The following is a 24751-nucleotide window of genomic DNA, read 5'->3' on the forward strand; positions in this document are numbered from 1 at the left end:
TATAATTCTCCTATTTTTCTTCTTCACCATCTCTTATCTTTATTTCATTTGTCTGCTATTATGAGTCTTCAAAGTGCCCATCATCAAGTCGTGGCCACGTCAGATTATTTTGATCCACACGAAACTAGACAAGTTTTTAATTATTATTATCATTATTATATAAGTTTTACATTTAAGTAAAATATCATAGAAACGTTTTCAAAATATCAATATTAGATTTTGTTAACCCTCAAATGGAAGTGAAGTCACGCAACAGATAAGTGGTCATGAATTACGATCACTTTAACAGCTATCCAGCAGAATTCTGATCAGTCTCCTTGAAATAAAAATATTTAGCCGGAATATTCAAGTGACACAATCATTGATAAAATGATGTGTAGCAATGTTAAAATAGCAAAATAAGTGTGATAACAAATTGTGAGAAATTGAGCATTGCATATTGAGATCAACCCGCACAAGTTTCTCTTTCCTTATGAATGATATGTGCTGATGAATTTCATTGTCTTATTTATTATTCGTGCTGCTTCTTTCACATACTCAGAACAAAAATTCATCAACATCTTATTCTTATTTGGAAGGCCAAGGCTGCAATAAGCTGTTCTTTAAAACAGAAATCAACCTGAATGCATACCATCAACAAAATTTTCTGATACTATTTAGTAATAACCAATACAGTAACAATGATACAACATATCTCAGAAGTTCATGCCGAGTAACAGCTTCCTCACAATCATATCAAAAAATAGTCATCTTCTGCTTGAAAGGCTCATCATTGCCCCAAGGAAAAAGTGGAATTTCACTTTGGCTACATATAATACAACAGTGAATGATGTCAATGCTCATGAACTGACTTTTGTGACTTTGTTTTACCAAATGGTCATGAACTAACAAACCAAATAATGTTGAGGCAAATCATACGGCTGTTATTATAGCAATGCAAGCAGGTGAAGTTCCCTTTTTGGTCCCCATTGTAATATAAGTTCTCTTCCGTTTTGAGCCCCAGCCACAGCAAAGGTTCACCTTGTCAATCTTCTTTTTGGTCCCTAGAAAGCCTTGACAGTTTGGGGCACCACAGTGGCACTTTACCTCTGGTCCAAATTGCACAAATCTATGCAGCAGAAAAAAGACCAAATCATATATTATTACTATGGCTTCACTGGCAATAGATCGCGCTGTGGAGTGAAAAATCATACGTTAAAATTTACATGTTCCATAGATTCAGAATTCAGAAATTACTTTCAAAAGTAGGCGATGTGATGGATCCTACTCTTAAATTTAGGACTCTCTAAAACTCGGAATACGAATTTTATGGATGAAACGACGGACAGTAAAGGCCACTTTCTATCTGAAGATACACATTTATCCAACTATAAAAATACAGAGAAGAATGTAAATTTTCATTCTTGCCAATTTTGGTTATGGGAATATTGATATAAGGCACGTCCTTGCAGCTATTCAAGTATATTACTAAGTACCAAGCAGCAAAAACTCCCCAAGAAAAGGACCTGTAATCGTATGTTAACGGTTCTCCGACTTCGATTGAGCGAGCAGCAAAGACACCGACGCGTGTTTCACCATCAACTTGCCTGGAATAAACCACAAGAATTTAGAGAGAAACAGAGCATGGACATTGAAACTGAAGTTATAGTTACATATTTTAAGAAACAGCGAAGGTAGCAAGATCAGATGGTTGTTAAACATGCACATGATATGTTTACTGTTTGATTAAATGAAGGAGAAAGTTACTCGGCCAAAAATATACAAGGTTTTATAATATTCCAGTTCCCAACAGAAGTTAAATTCTGACATCAAAGAACCTACATGTTAGACAATCCCCGAACAGAGAAAAACATTAAGGGAGGAAGTTTGCGAAATTTACCACTTCTCCAAAACACAGTTGGGATCACAACTATGGTTTAAGAAGCGTGATGTATTTCCTTTGAAAGTTGCATCTATTGTGAAATCTTTCCGGATCTCACACATATAAAAATTTTGTTCACCTTTATGTTTCATGTCCCACAGCCTTTTTTCACATAAAGCATCATCTATTACTGCAGAAGAAAGAGCGGAGTTAGGGAAAGATATTTAAAGATTCAAGCCAACTACAGTATAATATAAGCTTGTATATTACATGGCTTAACAGCAGCGTTTAGAGAATTGGCACTTTTAGCCTTCCATGAGAAAATGAATGTAAATTACGGAACAAAAAGTGGAGATAACATAGACTTTTCACGATATTGGCTCTTCAAAAGTATGAGCTACCTTCTCCAATATATTCAATTATAAATTCGCCTTTATTGATGATTTCAGCGGCCTCTACTCCCCAGCCACAAAGTTCAGTCTGGGAAAGAAAAAGAAAGCACATATGAAAGCAAACCACGAGTATACAAATATTAGATTAGAGGAAGCAATATAGTCCTAACATGCTACATCCGGAAAATTTCTCACCTTGACAATCTTGATCTTTTTCTCCTTGCGAAATGGCCGATTATTGCAATTTTCTGAGCAGCGGCAAGCCTTAGAGCAGCTTATGCATTGAACTCTGAAAAAGGATGAATTAGTTTCTTAATATAAACGCCAGCAGAAAAGCTAGAAGTAGATGAAACCGCTTAGGAACTGTTAAGTAACAAGATAGCAGATATATTCTTGCAGTCCAGACAAACAATATTTCTTAATAAAACGTCATTAACTCAAGTAGAGTACAGAATGTCGTTATCCATACTCTTCATGCTTCGGGATCACCACTATTGCAATTGTCGAGCATAATTAGAAGGCATGCATTCGTTGATCTATATCTGTAACTTCTAAAGAAAAATAATACTAGAAGACGAGTTGCATTCACCTGCAAACGCAATCATCAGAACACGTAGAATTAGAAGTGCAACTGGTGCACCCTGCGCCATCATCTGAATCACTGCGCTTCTTCTTTTTTTTGACACAATCACTGCGCTTCTTCTTGACGAGGTATATATCTGATATCAACGTTAAGGCTAACAAATAACAGGATGGTCATAAATGTCATCGAATATGATAACACCAGAGTAGTTGGAACGCCTGATAATCCCCCTAAGAACGAAAATCAAATTATCGAATTACTAACATTATAGCCGAATGCAGAGACGAGCTTGTTTAATCTTCACTAATACTCTTATGTTACTGTCTTCACCAAAACTAACAAAAGGAGAGATATAGGATACTGCGTCTTATGTGTACATATGGAGGGGGTTCAAGTTTACTCTCCATGTCTTTCCACGTGAAATCAATCTTGAACTCCTCATTGACATAAGGAAGAGGCAAACGGCAAAACACTTCCTGGATAAAGACAGGATGAACAAGTTAGCCAAACATATTAAACCCAATGTCTTCGTTTTTATTCTATCGATTTCTAGGAGGCAAATATTCACGGGTAACAAAAATTTATTATATAACGAAGGCTCTAAAATTTGTGGGAGGTTAATGATATAATCCCTTCTTTTCTAAAACATAGCAGTTGTTGTCATCTGATACTAGACATTCCAAAATGCCAAAGATGTCTTGGAATATCATCGTCACTGGAAAAGTCAATACATTGATCAAAATATAAATATAGAACAGCATTTATATTATACGTAAACCTGACCTCCATGTCACTTGTTGAAGCTTCATGCTGCTCATCCAACAAATACAACAGCCCTGTGAGCCAGCCTAATCAATGAAAATTGAAAATACCAATAAAAAAACAACTTAGAAAGGGAAAAAAACCTAGGGAGATATAGCCGAAAATCTGTCAACCAATACGGTTACACTCAACCCCCCATGTAATTAAGTATTTACCAGAAGTGACAATCTCTGAGTTTAAACACATCATTAGTCTAACAAATCGAGGTGTTTAATCACTATTATTTCTCAAAATAATAAGACATCCATAACTGTGAAAATATCTTCAAGCAATATAGAGTGCTAAAAAGCTACCACGAAAACCATACAATGGAGCCATGGGCGCATGTATCAGGGAATAACTAGTAAGTGGAAAAAAAAGGTTCTGGTGAAAAGAAAAAATTGACCTTTCTATCCAACCGCCAATCAGTAGGATGCCTCCAACAAACAGCTCGTCCAGGATGATCCTTTGACAGCATTACAGCATCTGGCCACGGTGCGCATTTAGCATGAAACGCCATTGTGCACCGCTCACACCGCAAGTGTAATTTTTGTTTGCAAATAAAGCAAGCCTGTCCGTTGAATGATATTACATGAGCACATAATAGAACAAAAAAGCAACAAAAGAACAGTATTTCCAATATAAAATTTATAGATGTGGATAAATTTAATTGAATCGTTATGATGAGTTACAACTCTAGCAGTTGGATGCATTCGCCTGCGATGTCGCAACCCCTCAACCCACCCAAATACACATATAATTGTGTATAACTCGGAAGCCATTTATAAGGAATTGGTTTTCCAAGTAAGCTCCTTTGCGATCTCATTCATTGCCTGCATTCCTGAAGAATGAGACGGCTCCATTTTACTCAAGATCATCAGACGCCACAAACTAAGGGAGAAGAGTGGGCATAGTTAATAATTAATAGCATGTGATGCACTCGTAGCACGGAGGGCGCCAAAATGGCAAGCATTTAGCGCTTGACAAGCTATATGAAAATCTAGCCTGCAACTAAAAAAACTTAAAAAATATCATTGCTGATGACTAATTTACGTAGAAAACCTAATTCACGTTAAAAATAACCATAATGACATTAAAATCATCCATAAATCATCGCATCAAGTACTTAAATAATAAAACAAATCTATGTTTTACAATTTTTTTATAACATTTACCCTTGCTTGAGACTCCCAATTAATGCATATAGATCTTGGGCTGAGTTCATTTAATTCCTAATTGCTCATGAAACGCAGTCCTAATGTGAAGCATTTTAGAGGTACCAAAAAGTGACTTCATGTGCCCATAATAGTCTCCCATTAGAGCAGTGTATCATGGAAATGGACATCGCTGCCTATAACAAAAGAGATTATGTTAAATTAACCAAAATCTTACATGATGTGGGCACTTGAATTTTTTGGGATTTGAGATTCCACCAGCTTCTTTTGCACATTCCACATGGTAAACTCTTTCACAGCCTCGGACAGAACATATAACCTCCTTCCCGGGGTAGACAAAATAATGGCAATAAAAACATTCAGCCTGAATCCAAATGCATCTAAAAAAACATCAGTGTGAAGCAGCTATTTGATGGCACATAACATATACTAGACTACTTCTGGAATCATGAAAGGAATTGAGTTAAAGCTTCGTTTTGAGGTGCATAAATACAATTATGCCAACATGCTACATATGCCGCTCATAGATGCATGGCTCATTAAGAGTATTAGCCAGCCAGGTTATCCAGATCGATCATCAAATAAGATATTAGGTAGTAAATTCGCAATTTAATACGCGATTTCCTAATGCTACACCGTAGACTTTTGAGTCTCCATCAATCAACTTCAGTTTTTCAGCACTAATTAGCAAGAAAGTGTATCGCATTAAAAAGACAATTTCCACAATGCAACATTTTTTTTATTCCATATTCTTCCCAGCACCAAAACAAGAGAAGAGGCCAAAGAAAAATAGAATTAAATAAAACAAGCAATACCATCTTCGGAGCACCGACAAGAAACGGAAGAGTGCAGCTGAGTCTGCAAAACCCGGAATCTATTTTCTTCTCAGACCAATCTTTCACGTGATCTTCTGAACCTTTGTCAATGGCTGCCTTATTGCCCCGATCCAAATAACTACGGCTCCGCTTTGAAACCCTGAATTCATTTCCACTCTGGGCCTCGTCCTGCAGAAGAACCGGGAATAGAAGAGTGTGGTTGGAAATGTAACAATTACCAAGGGTTTTAACTGGGACTGTGAACAGTGAACTGGTGAGATCAGATGGCTCCGCAGGGACATTCAGATTAGGGCAGTGAGGGAGCTCAAGAGCTTCTGAGAGCGATAAGTTTCCTAAATCTGGCATTATGAGAAGATCAAGAACCCTAGAATCTTGCAGGAACAAGGATATTCAGACATGGAGACAAAGATTGGGATTTGAGGATGAGGGAAGAAGAAATAAGCGGGAAAGCATGACTTTTTACAATTGAAGACGGGTGTGCCCATGAAATTACTTAAGGGTCCCTGGGCGCCATTTGCTAAATTACGCTGAAATTATTGGGGCGCGGAATTTGAATTTTGGGGCGCCACGTCGTTGAGTTAGCTAAAATTGCCCCCCCAAAAAAAAAAAAACGTTGGAAAATCATAGCTTAACAAAGTTAACCTCGCTCACGTGTAATTTATATTCTCTTTGCTTTAAATTATAAAATATTTTTAAATAAAATTTTATATATTAATAAATTTTATTAAATATACTTAATAACATTATCTTTTTAAAATAAAAAATATAAACTTTTAAAAATATTCATAATTAAATATATTAAAAAAAAGAGATAAGGATTAAATATAGAAAGAAAAAAGGTAATATTAAAATTAATATATTTAATGAAAATTTAATCTATTTAAAATGTCTTATATTTTGAAATAAAAATTAATTATAGAAGGAAGAAGGGTAATATTGAAATTGATATAATTAATGAAATTTTAATATACTCAAAATGTCTTATGTTTTAAAATAAAAAAATTCTTTTAAAAGTGCTTTATAATTTGAAGCGAAGAGAGTATATAAATATATATATATATATATGTGTGTGTGTGTGTGTGTGCTAATACACGAGTGCGCATATGTATGTATACCTCTGTATGGGTTAAAGTTATTAACTAACCCGTAACTTATGGATTGGCTCATTTAATCAGTGGGTTAAATAATTTAGATTAAAGAAGCTCAATTTTATTTGATTTGTTTGTTTTGCCCAACCTAAACATATTTTTTCATGACAACTAATTTTTTTAACACAAAAAAAGTTTAAATGATTTGAATTTTGAAAACTTATCAAAATTAAAACATACATCCATACTTCAAGAGCACTTGAATATGTATTATAAATTATCTATTAATAAGGTCCTCATATTAGAAATAGAATTTGAGACAATGATCTTGCAAGTTATAGGTCAAATAATTACTAACTAAATTAACAATTGTTGGTTGTGACAACTTATTTAACTCAATTCATGTTTTTCAACTTTGCCAAAAACTAATGGGCCTGGTTGATTATTATAAAGTTATGGAATAAAGTATATTACAAAAATAAAGGTAAGAATAAAATGATTAAAATATGTAAAAGACATGGGTAAAATGTATTCATAAGGATCGGTGGTAATTTTTTTTTGGTAAAAAGAATAAAGAGTAATTTAATTTATGGAATCGGGAGTCGCGGTTTATGAGGTTTGTAAAAAGCGTGATGATTCCTACATTTGTGATATATAATATTAAGTTTTATCATGTTTATCGTAACAAGAAAGAATGATTTAATTCATTTTTATTTTAATTTTTATGCAATCTATTGTATTCTCATCTTTTCTTAACAGCCAAATGATAGCCTTAAGTTTTGAAAGAAACATTAAAATCTACTTTCTCTCTTTTATTGAACCAAGCATTGTATGAAACATTAGTATTTTTTTTATTGCATAGGTATAGGTGTTCCCTCGTGGTAGCAATCTTGTTAACTTTATATCTCAATTCATGTAATAAATAAGATTGAGTAAAATGATGTTTGCATACTTGAAGAGTCTATGATTGCTTAAGATACCTCGAGTATAGATAATTAATAAATAAATAAATAAATAAATAAATTATATTTTATTATCTCTTACTCAGTCAGTTAAGAGATAGGAAATAACTGACGGCTACAAGCTTGTAAATTAAGTATATGCCCGTTGGACTTATTTGTATAGTCTATCTATCACGATTCACACAAAATTATAAAAACCAATTTCTTTAGGCTTATTAATTAATGTAAATTTATAAATAAATATTTTAACAATCTCTCACTTGGATTGCATTAATTAAGCAAGTTGTATAAATAAACCACAAACAAAATTTAGAAAAATAAATTTTCACAAAATCACTAAATCCTATGAGAAAATAAGTGATATAATATCTCATAATCTGAATAGAACATAAAATTTTTATTTCAAACACATTTCAGTAAGATAGCAACATAAATCACCAATTCCTATAAGGAAACAAGTAACATGTATAGTGTATCACAATACAATCACTGAATCTTATGAGAATACAAATGATATAAATGCATATAATTGAACTAAACATAAAAATGGGTCTTCTAACCATACCTCGGTAAAGAGACTACCCAAAGTCATTGAATCCTATAAAGAAACTAGTAACATAAGGTGTATTATCACAAATCATTGAATTATATAGGAAACAACTGATATAAAGCACCATAATAACTCTGAACCGAAACTGAAACTCAATAGAGAAACAATATAACATCACTGAATCCTAAGAAAAAATAAGTAATACAAGATGCATAAATGTGAATCATTAAATTTTATAGGGAAACAAATGATATAAAGCATCATATTGTTTTTGAAACAAAAAATTGAGCATGATAGCAAAATGGCCTTAAACCATCAAATGTCCTTAAAAGGACACAACTTAAACTTCCACTAAACCAAGGCTATCTCAAAAGGATCAATAAAACTCGCATGGGTAAACATTTAGTCACATAAATGCATAAACATACATTCATCACAGAAGTGAACCAAATAAGTCTAAGTGTCTATAATATTTTTCAACAAGTTTTTAAGAGAAGCTGAAGATAGATAAAATATCACATTCATAGTTGGAGGAAACAACAAAATACATGTCTAATAATAATTTCCTCAACTATATAATCTAGTGAAAGGCTCTACAACAAGCAATGTATGTATGTATGTATGTTCCATATTTTAAATTGAGGTAGCTACAAGTGTCTATAATACAGTCATTTTTACAAGATAGCTCCTCTCTGTATTATGGAATAATAGGATGCATATTCTAAATCTTTATAATCACAAATTTAAAAGAGGATCAAATTTTTAACAACTAACATTAGATGTCGTGTACCTTTCGATGTAAAAGAATTTTTCAAAAGGATTATTCAATAAATTTCTTGCAATGATTTCACAAGTATTTACTAAGGTGTATTTGAAGTAAAATTTTGATCAAAGACCAATGCATATTTTAGCATCCTCAAAGTCATTCATAGCGAAAGCGTATGAAATTCTTTATCTGCAAATTTTAAAATGGTCTTCCTCAATATTAATTTTGAGAATGTGAAAACTTAAGCAACCTTACACCCCTTAAACAAGTGTCAAACTAGGAGCGTGCATTATATTTCTAAATACTCGATTAAAATAAGTTACCTGAGACAAATCAATAATGTCAATATATATTAAAATGGATAATAATCCTTGAAAAAAATATGTCAAACATAATATTTTTTTTATGTCAAGGTGGTATAACCATGGATACTTTGTCTCACTAATTTAATCACTAGCTAATAACTAGCTATTAGCATGGAGCATAAGAGGTAAAAGAGTGCTCTTCTCAAACATTTAACAAATACAAAAATTTTAAGTATTTCAAGTAAAATTATATGGAGCTAATAGCCTCATCAAACTTTAAATATCATTATTTAGAGACTTGCTTATTTTCAGAGATGATTTTAGATAGTTGCATATTAAATGTTCTTAATTAAATTTTATAAAACCATCTTATTAAGGTGTTTCAATTCCTTTACTTAATTCTCTATTCATTTGATATAATTATAAATGATTACTTTCAATTAGGTATTGCAGGTATATCAATTATATGGGAATGCTTGAATAAAATCAACTACTTAGTATATATTATAGGTTGTTTTATTTTAATAAGTGGATTCCTAATAGCCTTATCCTCATCAAATAAAGTTGATCAATAAACATGTTTAGGTAAAGGTGATGTTCTTAACAAGTAAGCCAGTGGTCTAGGCCTATAACTCTCACTGTTCATTTGAAAGTAAGATTTAAATTTGATTAACTAGACAGTAAGTAAAAAAATTGGCACCTTTCTTGATTTTATATGACACTAAACAATGAATTCCTTAATAAATTTTGAGATTAAACTCATACAATTGAATATCTCACTTATGATTTTTAGCTTAATGCAAATAATTTACATTATATTACTTTGGACACTAAATTATCAAACATCCAATTCAAATATGAATTAAAGACTTTATCAAAAAGATTGTAACAAAATGTATTTAATGTTACTATACCTATAGGGTATAAGAAATATCAAAGCGTTAAAACCCTTATTTGCAAAATTTGCTAAAATAAATGCCTAATTACCAACAATGGTAATCTTTGATTTACCAACATCATCCCTTAACAATATGGTATTTAGAAATAAATTCAAAATTTTTAAACATAAATTGCATTAACAATGACACATCTATGGGCTAAAATTCATTGTTAACATAATATCTTAAAATATAATTTTAAATAATGTACTACCATGATTTGATCCACTATAGGTGAGCACATAATCACTAAGTGGGAATGACTCGTGCAATATCATAGAAATATTTCACTAATATTCGTAAATGCCCTCAGCATGTGGATGGCAGTGGAAATTCCAAATAAAAAGGACAATAGTCTGGAAACTCCACTTAAATTAGCCTTAGCTTCTAAAGTTGTTACAAACTTAAAACATTTCACCCCTTAGATTAGAAGTTATTATGGGCCACTATTAATATTGTGTGATCCTTCGATCTCTCCTCTTTCTTACGTGAAGTAAGAAGATGTCAAGAATTCATAATTAGGTTGTAATAGTTCTATAAACTAAGAAATACTTTAAGATCAACTCTATACAAGTTCAAGACACACCTCTTTTAATACCAAATATCCCATTATGATTGAGTGCTATCAAGCATCACATAATATATCTCTAAAAAATGTTGTCCCTAATTCCTTTCTTTAATAGTGAATTCAATCACTGCCAAGGAGATCTGGTTGGACTTATACCAATATTTATTATAGGCCTTGTTAGAAGCATTGGATTCTAAAGAGAGATCCTCTGGTTTGGATTCTTTTAGAAGCAATTCATTCTCAAACTGGTAAGATACATTCTTAAGGACTTTCACAAATTATCATAATGAGTCCCATGATGAGTCTTTATAAAAAATAGTAGCTCAAAACAAAGATTAAAATTGCAAAATAAAATATGAAAAATAATAATTATGCAAGCATAACATAACTATAGTACAGAATTTTCAACAAGTGAATTTTAGTTATGCAACTATTATCATGCAGCAAGAAGTCTCATAAGGGGTTTTAACCAAAGATAGTTGCTAAAAAAATGAAAAAACTAAAATCACAAAACAAAATATGAAAAATGATAATTATGCGTGCATAACATAATTATAGTACAAAATTTGTAACAAGTGAATTTCAGTTATGCAACTATTACCATGTACCATAAAGGGTCTTAACAAAGATAGTTGCTTAAAAAACACAAAAACTAAAGTCGTAAAATAAAATATGGGAAATAATAAGTATGTGTGCATAACATAATTATAGTATATAGTTCCCAATAAGAGAATTTCAATCATACAACTATCATCATACACCAAGAAGGCTCTCACACCATATAGATTTAGCTCATATAAAAGTCCATACAAAAAATATATATTAAATATTTTCATATTTATGGGGTATAACAAATATCTAATACATTAAAAAGTGTTATTTGCCTATTCTTAAAGCCAACTATCAAATTACATTAATAATGTCACACTCATGAGGTTTGTCAATTACTAATGCTACAAGATCTTAAGTGTCACAAAATTACAAGTTTTATGACTTTAGGACAAAATAAAAAATAATTTTGAAAAGTCCTTTGGGTCTTTTAAGAATTAGAGAACAAATCTGGAACTTTAATGAAATTTTAAAAGGTATTATAGGGTAAATTGGAAATTTTGGAAGTTAAGGGACTAAATTTTAATTTTTAGAATTTTCCGTAGGTCACAAAGTAAATTCCATAAATCTTGGGCCAATAAGGTAGTTTTAATCTGGTGCATAAAAAGCAAATTATGAAAACTTTTTAAATCAGGCACTATGAAACTAGATCCCTATGACTTTGTTCCATATCCTCTCTAAGCCCCAAACTATAAGCAAGAGGGAATGGACGCTAATGGATGGATATCGCCGTCAACATACTAACAGCCATCTTCGATGGTCCTGCTGCTCTCTCTATTGGTAGCCATCTTTGATGAATCTGCAACATTTTTCGGTGACGCGAGCCAAATGCAACTGTGCAACTTGTGAGGCTAAGAGAGTGGCGTTGCAAACCATAATCTTTGGTGGTAATTTTTAGCGATTGATAGTGGCGAACTCGGTCATTATCGACCACAACAAAGGTCTTGCAGCGGCAACAACTCACAACAAAGAAGGTGAAAGTTCATTCAGAACTTGTTTTTGGTGAACTTCGATGGTGATGAGGTCAGGAAGGTAAAAAAAAGAAGAAATTCACAAAAAAAAACAAATTAATATACACAAAATATTTGAGGATCATACTCCATGGTTTCTAAAGAATCCATGATCACTTAAGATAACTCAACTACCTCAAGTATTGACAAATATACAACCCACTAAACTTTTGTAGTTTACAAAGAGTTTAGAGATAATAGAGTAAGTAAAAACTATCGTGTGTTTGTGGTTATCGACTAATTAACTTATATAGACCAGATTAAAAATTGCTATAATATATAAATTGATTAATTATATTTCATTATCTCAAACTTAGTTAATTAAAAGATAGGGAATAACTAACAGCTGCAGGGTTGTAGGTTCACTTGTGTGGTTTACCTATCATGGCCCACACAAGATCAACAACAACAACAACAACAAGCCTTATCCCACTAGATAAGGTTGACTACATGGATTATATGATATTATTGTGCTATATTATTTATCAAGCTATTAGAAATATTATTAATTAAAAGGTCATATTCAATAACCTTTAAAAGTATTTTCTTCGGTCTTTCTCTACTCTTTTTGACAGGGTTCAAAGTCATCTGTTTCACTCTTCACAGGTGCCTCTTGTGGTCTTCTTTGAACATATCTGAACCGCCTCAAACGATTTTCTATTATTTTTTTCTTAATAGGTACCATGCCCCCTTTTTCCTATATTCACTCATTTTGAATTTTTTCTTTACTTGTATATTCACGCATCTATTTCAACATTCTCATCTTTATTACTCCAATTTTATGTTGTTGCTATCCCATTAAAGCCCAACATTCACTACTATATAAAATTTCCAGTCTTATAAAAATTTGATAAAATTTTCCTTTAAGTTTATCATGTACCTTACAATCGCCAATAACTCCTTTAGCTTTTTTTTCAATTAAAGCACCCCGCTTGTATCCTATGTGCAATATTTCTATCAATTTCCTCATTTGTTGAATAATTGCTCCCAAATATTTAAACTTTTTCACTTGAGGTATGGTTTGATCATCTAATTTCATTTTCAAGTTACTACTCATTAACCCCTTGTCAAAATTACAATGTAAATATTCTATTTTAGTCATACTCAAGTAGAAACCTTTTGACTCGAATGTCTTCTTCCATAACTCAAGTTTACAATTAATCTTTTCTCTTGTCTCTGTAATAAGAACTATATCATCCCTAAAAAGTATACATTTGGGAATTTCTCTTGAATATGTTCAGTTAAAACATCTAAGACTAGATCAAACAAATAAGGACTCAAAGATTATCCTTGATGCAGTCCAATCTTTATAAGAAAATCTTTTGTTTTGCTAGCAAGTATTCTTATATTAGTTGTTACCCCCTCATACATGTCTTGTATAGTTTGAATATAGGCAACCCGGACACCCTTCTTTTTCAATGTCTTCTAAAGTACTTTTCTCGATACATGATCATAAGCTTTTTCTAAATTAATGAAAACCATATATAAATTTTTATCTTTGCATTGATATTTTTTCATTAATCCCCTTAGTAGATAAATCACTTCTATAGTCGCCCTCCCTGGCATGAAACTGAATTGATTCTCAGAAATATCAATTTTCAATCTCAACCTATGCTCAATCACTCTTTCCTATAATTTAATAGTACAACTCATAAGTTTAATCTCTCTATAGTTAGCACAATTCTAAATATCTCATTTATTTTTATAAATAGGAATTAAGGTGTTTCTCCTCCAATCGTTCGACATTCTTTTGGATTGTAAAATCTTATTAAATAACTTAGTTAACCATCGCACTCCTTCTTCACCCAAACATTTTTACATTTCAATAGAGATATAATCAGGTATACACAAGATTATAAAAATTAATTTGTTTAAGCTTATTAATTAATGTAAATCCATAAATAAACATTTCAAAAATGCAATCCCTCTACCAGTGAAGCAATAAACAAATTGATAACAATGGTGTCATTTGTATAGACTTAAAAAGTTCAAAAAGTCTTTGATGAAATATAAGAATAACATATTTTGAACAACCTTAAAATAGTAGTTTGTTGTTGTTATTATTATTATTATTATTGTATTTTGCTTTGGCTTGTGAGAAATCCACCGGTTGTAGTTTTTTTTTTTTTTTTTTTGGTGTTTTTTTAGTACTTTTGTAACGAGGGAAATTTGAACCTCAGCTTTGTGTGGATGAATGATTAAGATTTTCTCAATAGATAGGAAAATTTAGTTTAGATAAACCAGGATTTGCTCTTGTAAGGCAGACTTGATGAATGAAAATTATGTTTGAGTATTGTGAGAGTTTCTCCCTGTATCTGCATTCTGCCTCCCCCTCTTGCTCCCCCATTGTTTTGTCTTCATCTTCTTCACTTCTCCCTCCCTGTTTCTGGTTTATCTCTGCTCTCTCCCTCTGTTCAGAGCTGTGCTAGTGTTTGTGAGTGTGTTAGATCAGTCTTCTTATTAAATTTTACTGGTTAAAGTTCATTCACACATAATACATAGTTCAACAGAATTGCATTTAGTTTATTTATTTTAAATAGTGGTATGATGGTATGATCGTTTCCAGCCACTTTTACAGGCATTGATTGAAATTTGAAAAATGATGAGTCCTATTGCTATCACATTTCTGGTGCTGATAGATTTGGTTTCAAAAACGAAGAATCTATCCTTATCTTTCATCAGTGTTATGAAACAGTAAAATTAAGAAGGAGACGAAAACACATCACAAGAGTATCGAAAGAGTACAAATCAAGGACTGAGAAAGCACCAGAGCAACAGAAGCACAAAAAATCTTTAGAACACACAATGATAGACTCTAGAGCATATGGCTGCTAGCACTTCACAAACCATCAAAGTATGTTAGTCACTGATGTGATATTTATCAGTCTTGTGTAACAAAAGAATCCAGACATGAGTAATCAGACCCCCACCTCTCCTTATTTGCTCAGAATGTTCATCTGCAGAGCAATTAGCAGCAGCATAACACAACATCTCCACCCACACGCTGCATATAATATGCCATCTATTTTCCCTCTTCATCAGATTCCTAGCCAGTCTCTGAGCATCCCTTAACATATTCCATTTCAAAGTAACCACTGTTTCTGAGCTTCTTTCAGAGACTGAATAAAGACTTTCCATCCTCAGAATCCTGCACACTTCACCTTCATCTTTTATAAGCTGCTCTTTCTGCATGAAGTCCTTGAGTTTGTCATAGGCATGCCGAAATATTATGGTTGCTGTTGCCATGGATAGCATTTGAGGACGCATTGCTAGAAGGTACATCATGTAATTTGACAACAATTTTCCCATTTGGCTTTTGGAATCTGTGGCTGACTTGCATTGATCATCTGAGCAATAGCAGATATCTGTTGCAATGTGCCATATAGCGATGCTCTTGTCAAAGTCTCTTTTGACACTCCATTTGAAGTCACCGAGGCAGCCATGCCTCCCAAGTGACCATTCTCCTCTCTGGTTGAACGGCTTTTGTCCTCTTTCTGCATCTATGAGTTTCATTTCTTGAACCATCAAAACTTTCAATTCTTGGGGCACCTTTAAACGAGTCCTGTGTCTGTGTTTTTTAAACGCCTTGTCAAAGCTACGAAACTTGAGAATCTTGCTGCATTTGAGTTGCTTTTCATGGAGGCAGAAGCTCAGCAAGTTGAACTGTGGTAATGTATTTGACCATCTCTTCCAACCGGCTGCTCGGTGGCCTAGAATCCTCAAGCATGGTGTTACAAGTGGAAGGTTTCGGTACTTTATCATTTGAATTATTGCCCAGTCTGAGAAAGGTAATTGTGCAATCTGGTAAGCCTCAAGAAGCACAGCTCCTGCTAGCATCCCAACTATAAACCAGGCTTTCCAATGATGGTTAAAATCATGTTCGAATTTGATACAGAATCCACACAAAGTTAGAACTAAGTTGAAGGAACTCACAGCACGAAGAATACAACCTTCTCTGGTGTAGATTATAGGTGCTTTAGTGTACAGCACATCATACATGAAACTCAGTTCAGCATCTGTGATTTGGAAAATCTCCTCCGGTTCATAAGCCTCAATGGACATATGAGGAAGAGACTCATATAGAGGCAGGTAGAGCCAGTTCTCACGGTGAGGCTTCAATGAGAAAAAGCGGTAATAAGCCATTAAGATCAGTTCTATGTAGGGGATATTGTGAGGAAGCATTCGAAACAATGCAGGCATACTTGTTTCTCTGTCAATTTCTTCAACGGTAATTATACCAGATCTCTTACTGATAGCTGACTTCAAAGCCCACACGACTTCCCCATACTTGATTAGACCAGACACAAACAATGGCAAGTAAAGATACGAGAGCCAAGAATGTGTCCAGCTCTTGATAATAATCCATGTCACTATAGCAACTTGAAAAACAAGGCCAATAAGTTGTCTCACTCCCAATCTATTATCTTCAATGGAGTATGCAGTTATGGCATCCGGGTTTCCTATTTGCACCAGAAGTAATGGAGCGTATAACGCCTTGAGTTCCCTTCTGATATTCCTTTCATCTGGGTCACTTTCAGGTATTACAGTGAGCTTGCCTAGGATGATTCTTGCAAGGGAAGCAGAAAGTAAATAGGAGGACCAAACAGTTAATCTAATCCAGATACCTGGAATATCCTTTCTTCGGTTGCCATAGACTGTGAGAATAAGCTGCAAAATGAAGCTGAAAAGCACAAGTGTTTCTAAGCCCCCTTTATCCCACAGGTTTTTTAGTTCTCCTGGGACTAGAGATACGTGCATGTTTCTGTATATCCAGCGGTTAAATACTGCAGAAATGAGGCAAAGCCACAAAAGTTAGCATTTTCACATGCTCAATAATGAGTTTTTTTTCATTGCAGACATAGCAAAACGAGAATGAAAGGAAAAATGCAAGTAAAGTGATTAGGGTGTAATACCTGATCAATTTTCTACTATATATGAATCAGCTGGGGTTAAGAAACAGCTAGCTGTTAAGGCGGCCATGGGAATTAAAGATGAAACATAAGGGAGAATAATGGAGGGATTATGGAGAATGAGTTTAGCAATTAGGATTAAATCTTCAATCAACCCTCCATTGTCTTAACTCTTATAGTACACCCAAGGCCAACATATGAACAAAACTGAAAACAGCAGGCAAACGGTGATACTCTGCTAAGTTGTCAGAAACCTTTCCTTAATCCGGAAGGTAATGTTTGTTTTTCTGGGATAACTTAGATCAGACACTAGTTGCAAAGCCTTAATGATCCTTAACTTGTCCGGAATTACTATGTGTAGGAATCCTTTCTTCATCAGACACTTATCTTATGATCTTTTACTGCCTCCAAGTTTGATTCTTAGGATACTTTAGAATAACTAATTAACTCCTCCATTGAATTCAATATGTGATGAATGATGTCTTGTGATGGCATATATACCCTGTTTCTGACATTTTTGCAAACACGTAGCCCGCATTGCAAAAGATGTTTTGCAAAACGTTAAAGGAGAGAATTGTTTGCCGTGTGCATGATGTTTTGGTGTTTTTCCTTTTCATATGTGATGGCTGATGAGTGATGTTCCTTGAATCAATTTGCGGTCACACAGTAGTCACGTGACCACGTGCTAGGCACAGTAATTCGAGAGGGGAAGAAAGGAAAAAGAAAAATTATAATTTGAATGCTTTTTTTGTTGGGACTAATGCATGCTTTTATTTGAATTGATCCAAAGTAAAAATGTTTATTTGTCAATGTTATCACGGGTCTCTATATATCCTGTTAAGATAAAAATTTATTGATTGAAAAATGCATAAATATTAAGGTAAATCAAAACACGTATATCTTTTATAAATTATTTAATTAATGATAAATTTGTATCATTAATATTAAAGAATGTCACTTATGGCCGCAGAGTAAAGAAATTTGAATTTAGAGCTCATTACAATGTGAAAATTCTCTGCAGGCTCAAGGCCTTAAGTGGAAATATATTTTAATAAAAAAACATGTATTTGCCCTCCCTTTTTCATAAATGCTCAACGCAATATTTATAAATTCTCAACATAATATTTTTTAATGTACAATTGGTTTAACTTGAAATGTACAAGCTGCGTGTGATGAAAGAACAAAATATCCATAAATGTATAGTACAATATTCAAAAATTCTTAATACAATGTCTTGTAATTGGTAACAAATTGTCTAAGGACAAGTGCATCTTTTTCTGTTAAAATATATTTTCACTTAAAATCCTTAGACTTGTAGAGAGTTTTTTTTGTTATATTGGGTCTTAAATGTAAAATTTTGTGCTCCGCGAGTCTTAAGTGAGTTTCTTCCTATTAAAATTTATATGTATTAATTTGATTGGATAAAACTATATTAAGTATGCAAATTTTGCCCTTTATAATGTGGAAATAATAATTTTAATTTACATATATTAATATTTATCAAATTAAAAAGATCTTTTGACTATGCTAAAAATGGATTTTATTATTAAAACAGTGACAGAGACAAGAGCTATTTGTCACAAATAAACGTGCAACCCTACATCAAGAAATTGACATTCCGATTTTTTTTTAATTTATTTGAGATTTGTAAAGTTATATACAATACAACGTAATTATTCCACGTGTGTGTTATTACCTACAATCTTATTTGAAATGTTATAGGAAGCTAAATGTGAATACCTTTTACGGTAGAAATTCAAATTCAGTTGACCATATTATAAATGACTGGCTCATTTTCTCAAGGTGTGTTTGATTTAAAGGGAGGGAAGAGTTTTAATATTATCTTGTGTGATTTCATTATAGAAGGCATTTTTAATGATTATTTGTTTGATTTTGGAGGCGAGAGAAGTGGAGATAATAACTAATTTAATATTAAATTCTTATGCATTAATTTAAAATTTTTTTAATTCTTGCACCTCAATTTAAATTGCATGATTTTTTAAAAATTTACTTTCATCCTATCATATTGTCAACATGTGAATAAAAAAATTAAACAAATAATTATAATGACAACAATTTTTAATAAAAAATAAATAACTCCCTTAAATATATTATAAAATATGATGAATTATAATCTTTTTTAAAAAAATCCAATGAAGTCAGTCAAAGTGTGAGAATGAAGCACAATTTGATATGAATGAGAGTTTTTTTTTAACTACAGATATATTTAGAATATTAAAAAATAAATAAGAGCAAAATAATCAAAAAAATTAACTCCCCTAAAAAAATCTCAATTTAAAGGGGAGCAATATGAGGGGAGGGGAGGGGAGCCAAATTTCTTAACCAAATGAGGGGATGGGAGATGCTCCCTTCCCCTCCAAAATCTCTCAACTAAACATATCCTTAAATACCAACTCTTATATTATTAAATATATATTTCAATTTGTATATATATGATATGTGCGCGCTCGCCTGCTCTCACGCATGCATGTATAGCATAAAATACTACCCAAACTCAGAAATACTCGATTCACTACCTTTTTTTTTAGCCAACAGAAATATTCTGTTCATTAGCTGAATACCCAGAGGAGAAAATTTAATCGATTAATTGATGAGGGAGAGAGGGAGAGAGCGAGAGAGGGTACAGCAGTGTTCATTAATGATAAGAAATTTGATTACTAACAATAACAAATGCCTGCCTCTTTTTTCCCTTTTTTCTCTCTTCAACATGCAGGTGATTTTTTTTTTTCAACTACAACAAATCAATTAGAAAAATCAAAGAAAATATTTGCTCAATTCTACCTCGTCATCTTCACCATATGGGAAGAAAAACTCATTCAATTAATTTGCCCCAATTTTTTTTTTTAAAAAAAAACGTTGCGTTCTTCTTCCGTCGTCATCTTCAAGTCAATTTGTGTTAACAAGGATCAAGCTTCCATACTCACAGGAAGGAGAGCTAAAAACAAATTAAAACCTAGGGATCAATGTAATGAATATAATAAAATAAATAAAAATGGTTAAACCTCTCTGTTTTTTCAGTGAATAAAGCCACCTCATCCTCCTTGATCATGCCTCAAAGTCATGATAGTTGAACGCAGGGGAAACAAAAGAATAATTGAGCTCACTGAACACTGTATAATCTCCTTCTCCATATCCATTATTGCAGTCTTCACACTCAAAGTACGTCTGAATATCCTCCGGAAAAGTGCACGGCGGCAAACTAGACTCCTCTGCCTTCGCAGGCGTTTCCGCCACCGACAAATCGGCCATTGACGTCATCTCCTTAAACTTGGACGACTGAAGCAGGAGGCCGAGGGCCGAGGTGGCTTTGGCCTGCCGTGACTGAGCAAAGCTGGTGGAGGTTTCATCCCCAGTACTGCTGAATGAAGAATCCTGCTGGCTGGTGAAGAAGTAATTGAATCCATGTTCTTGAGTGTTAGGGTTTCTTGGGTTGATGAAGCGAGCATCGCAGTTAGGGTTAGGCTTAGAGTCACTAAGCATAGCATTACTGTTACTAGTAGTGTTAATCATGTTGATGCCGTGATTAATATTGGGCTTAAGCCACTTAATATAACGACTTAGGTCAAAATTGGTGACAGCATTAAGCCCGCGGTATTCAATGGCCGCCATATCATATGCCGTGGCAGCTTCTTCTTGGGTAGCTGCAAGATTTAGAAACATTGATGGATGATGGATTTAGCAAAGAAATTAAGAAATAAATATTATTAATATGAATAATATATATAATAATTCACGTGTCATTATTATCATTACGTGCGTGTGATCCGAGGAGGTTAAGTTAACAAATCTGTTAAGAGAGGGCTACCTCTTCCAAACCGATCGAATGCGACTGACGATGACGTTGCACATATTTTGTCAACGTCATGATGATAGGGACACAAGTTTTGTATATTGACGATATAGTTTATAATAAAGTGAGTTGATTATTAATGTTTTTTTTGTGCCCATGCACGCGTCAGAGTCTGTGTAGAAGTACATATTTATTTATGATTAGAATTAGATACATTTGGATGATTAATTATAACAAGGATGATAAATACCTTATGATTTATGAGTATTATATATATTTTTGCTATTTTTTTGCTGATATTTTGCTATATTACTTACTAAGTGTGTTTGTGTGAGTATATGGGGACTTTCATTATCTATAATTTGAGTTTAATTAATTTTACGTACGCAGTCACAAAAGCCTGTCACGTACGTAAGTTTACATTAACAGTGGATAAACATATACGAAATTTGTTAATATTTGTGATTGCGTGCTTTAAAATGTTAACTAAGCTAAGTGAAGATATTTTACCATAAGTCCCAAGATAAAGATATTTGTTGCCGAACACTCTGCCAATGCGAGCCTCCCATCTTCCATTATGATGATGTCTGAGATCATTAATTAAAAAAACATAATATGAATTTTAATTAACACATAATAATTTTGCTGATGTTAATACTCCAAATACTAGTTTAATAAGTTCAAAATTACTCGTATATATACCTTGCCACGCCTCTGTACTTAGAAACTCCACGAGAAAAGCCACTGCTTTTCCTGCAATTTATTTTTTGGGTAAATTACCTCATTTACAATTACTAAACTACACTTTTTCTATAAATTTGAAAAAGGAAGAAAGAAGTTTTACCTTCTTAATGATCCAATATATTCTTCCCTTGATTGACCCTCCATTTCTTTCATTTCATTGAGATAGGTCGATGGCTGCAATGTTGACAGGCAAACAAGTTATAACTAATAACAGAAGCTCTCTCTCTCTCTCTCTCTCTCTCTCTCTCTCTCTCTCTCTCTCACACACACACACACACACACACACAATTTCATTATTGTGCAAGCTACAAAGCATGTGAATTAATAAATACAAACCGGAAAGTTTAGTATGGTATCTTGACCCCAGTACTTCAGTGCTGCTAGATCATAAGCATGTGCTGCAGCCTCTTCATCATCATAAGCACCTAAACATACGTAGAACGCACCACATCGTCTGACAACTTAGATAACTATCATTTGTTCCTTATAATAAATAGGTTTCAAGAGAGTATTTTTTTTTTAAGGGATTATTTTGATTTTGTCATATATACTTACCCAGATACACTGATATATAGATTAAATTTGAAGCACCCCACAAGGCAATGCCATGCACGCAACAGAAATCAAAGATAACAGGTATCAGCAAACTTACATGAAACCTTATATATACTATCAAGAAACAGAAGCTGTGTGTGTGTGTTATTATCCTTATATTGGGGTGCCTCACAAGAAAAATGGGCTCATAAGTTTAAAAAACCCTTTTACCTAACAAGTTAGTCTTTTAGACAATTTCAATGTGAGACTGACAATAATGAACCTCCATTCGAGACTTAAACATCCCTCGTGGCTCTCCATCGGCCTCATGTGCCGATCAGTCATTTAAAACTTTATGGGCAGCCTTTTTTATAACATCAACCTTTCAATGAACTTATAAGCTCCATTTCTTTTGTGAGGCTTCTAGACTTTCATATAACATACGTGCACGTACCTTGTCGTCCTTTCTTGTTCTGCGATTCATTCCAACAATTCTTGTCCCACAGATGAGCTTCATATCGTCCTGTCCATCGGTGTCTGTAAATTCACCATTCGTAACACATCCATTTCACATCATCATGTTATCAAGCATACGTAAACAAGATTACAGGATATCAGGCAAGTAGGTCAACATGTGTGTGTGTGTACCTAGTGACTCCTCTATATTTTGAGCTGCGTTGAAGAGGTGAATCTCTGGGGACACTTCTTCTGGTTCGTTTCTTCGTCGTTGTGATAGATTGCACACAACTAGTACTGGTACTGGTACTGTTAGTTGCCTTAGGGTTACTGTTCTTGTGTTTCCCCATGGAAGTTGCAGAGAAGAGCTAGCTAAGAGCTGGAAAACAGTGAGATGATGATTATATTTCTAGAAGCTAGCTATAGAAGATATATGCATGACTTAGAACCCAATGATGATGATTATATATAAAGAGAAGGGAAGAATGAGGTTGGAAATGTTTGAGCTGGCAATATTTTGATATAGCCGGCTAAAATCATGTCTGTTTTCCTCAGGCCGTCTTTGAAGCGGCTAATATATAATTAATTTAATGTATATGATATTTTCATCTTCATGCAAAAGTTCTTTGATGTTTTCCTTATTTTGTCTCTTATCAGAATTTTGTGTGGTGTGGCTTTCAATCGGTTTGATGTATCTGCTATTCCCTTGTTCTCTTGATTTCACTGATTTTTTTCGTTTGTTTTTTCCCCTCTTTGACAATTATTCTTTGTTCCTCTTTTTGTCACTTTTTACCTTTCTTTTAAGCGCGCGCGCGCGCACATATATATATTACCCTATCATCTTTAGTTTAAATTACAAAAGTCCTCCCCATATGAATATTTTTCTTTTTTGGATATTTTTTAAATAATTCTTCCTGTGTGATTGGATACTAAGAAAACTTTTGAACACAAAACATGACGTGTTAGACTCGATGTCTTTAGGGCAAATTCCATCAAATTTCAGACTGGGTCTTGTGATTTTTTTTTTAAATCATAACTTAAAGAACTTCATTTCAATAGTTCAAATTATTAAGAACTGTCATGGCCTGAGGTACAAATTATTCAATAATTCTAAAAAGGTGAATGTTTCTGAAAAAAAATAAAAACTGGCAGCTCTCAATAATATGTTGATTGAAAATATAACTCATAAACAAATATATTTTTCAACATAGAAGTATGATGTATTGGTCGTTTAAATATCTACTTGATTTGGAGAAAATCAGGAAGAATATATAACTTATAATAATGGACCCTGCCCAACACAAAAGAATAAGATAGATTAAAAGATTAAGTGGAAGAAATAAAACACTTTGTTAATGTTAAAAGAAATTAACGTGTCTCTAATTTAAAAATAATATCTGAGATAAATCATAACTACAAGAATATAAAATATGTGTACGTTGTTACAAAAGAAATGGAATCTACTGAGGTAACCAAATGCGTTCGTACTCTCTGCCAATTAGGTAGGGACAAAATTAACGGAATGGGATTGGGATGATGATAAGGATGTAATTAAAGCAATTTAACCATTGCAGCGAAAAAAAAAAAAGTTTTAACCGTGGCATTTCTCACTTCTCTCTCGACTCTGAGATAATTTGTTTAATTTTCTCAAATTTAAAATTCTTCAAATGTAATAAGTATCATCATCGTATACATCAAATTGATTTTTTAATACTAATAACTAGTTTCCATAATTAAAATAAAAATCATATTAATCCTTGACTAATCCAGACTAGGTATCTAATTCCAACTTGATTTGCAAAAAATTATATACGTTGCAATTTTCTTCACAAAAGAAAAACTTAAACTCATA

General features: G+C 33.0%; 3 protein-coding genes across 3 annotated transcripts; all 3 read right to left on the minus strand.

The window, feature by feature from the left end:
• Positions 1–633: 633 nt before the first annotated feature.
• Positions 634–6081, minus strand: LOC129320540 (histone-lysine N-methyltransferase ASHR3). Its single transcript, XM_054966046.1, has 12 exons — positions 5628–6081; positions 5030–5176; positions 4044–4208; positions 3620–3646; positions 3198–3312; positions 2843–2972; positions 2449–2542; positions 2263–2341; positions 1880–2051; positions 1506–1586; positions 919–1108; positions 634–805 (listed from the first exon to the last, which is right to left on the minus strand). The coding sequence occupies exons 1-12, from the start codon at positions 5991–5993 to the stop codon at positions 797–799; spliced, it is 1575 nt and encodes a 524-aa protein (XP_054822021.1). The 5' UTR covers positions 5994–6081; the 3' UTR covers positions 634–796.
• Positions 6082–15303: 9222 nt separating this feature from the next.
• Positions 15304–17202, minus strand: LOC129319709 (uncharacterized). The gene has a single exon (XM_054964791.1). It carries the CDS (start codon positions 17200–17202, stop codon positions 15304–15306), a length of 1899 nt encoding a protein of 632 aa, XP_054820766.1.
• A 2949-nt stretch (positions 17203–20151) lies between these two features.
• LOC129319308 (AP2-like ethylene-responsive transcription factor At1g16060) lies at positions 20152–23318 on the minus strand. The gene is made up of 8 exons (XM_054964330.1): positions 23092–23318; positions 22898–22980; positions 22465–22473; positions 22246–22334; positions 22010–22083; positions 21868–21918; positions 21676–21752; positions 20152–21016 (listed from the first exon to the last, which is right to left on the minus strand). Exons 1-8 carry the CDS (start codon positions 23247–23249, stop codon positions 20421–20423), a joined length of 1137 nt encoding a protein of 378 aa, XP_054820305.1. The 5' UTR covers positions 23250–23318; the 3' UTR covers positions 20152–20420.
• Between the last annotated feature and the right edge of the window lie 1433 nt (positions 23319–24751).

The sequence above is a fragment of the Prosopis cineraria genome, unplaced genomic scaffold (genome assembly GCF_029017545.1).
Source record: "Prosopis cineraria cultivar Desert tree isolate PC_DT_omini unplaced genomic scaffold, ASM2901754v1 PC9, whole genome shotgun sequence".
NCBI classification, from domain to species: domain Eukaryota; kingdom Viridiplantae; phylum Streptophyta; class Magnoliopsida; order Fabales; family Fabaceae; genus Prosopis; species Prosopis cineraria.

Bases quoted from the DNA above. Each gene is read 5' to 3' on its own strand.
- LOC129319709 (XM_054964791.1), bottom strand. From the start codon at position 17,202: ATGCACGTATCTCTAGTCCCAGGAGAACTAAAAAACCTGTGGGATAAA.
- LOC129319308 (XM_054964330.1), bottom strand. From the start codon at position 23,249: ATGGGGAAACACAAGAACAGTAACCCTAAGGCAACTAACAGTACCAGT. The intron at 22,981-23,091 runs GTACACACACAC...GTGAATTTACAG, and splicing joins AAATATAGAGGAGTCACTAG to ACACCGATGGACAGGACGAT. The intron at 21,753-21,867 runs GTATATATACGA...TAATGATCTCAG, and splicing joins AAGTACAGAGGCGTGGCAAG to ACATCATCATAATGGAAGAT.
- LOC129320540 (XM_054966046.1), bottom strand. From the start codon at position 5,993: ATGCCAGATTTAGGAAACTTATCGCTCTCAGAAGCTCTTGAGCTCCCT. The intron at 2,342-2,448 runs GTGAGAAATTTT...TTTCTTTCCCAG, and splicing joins AAAAGATCAAGATTGTCAAG to ACTGAACTTTGTGGCTGGGG. The intron at 1,587-1,879 runs GTAAATTTCGCA...GGTTTATTCCAG, and splicing joins AACTGTGTTTTGGAGAAGTG to GCAAGTTGATGGTGAAACAC.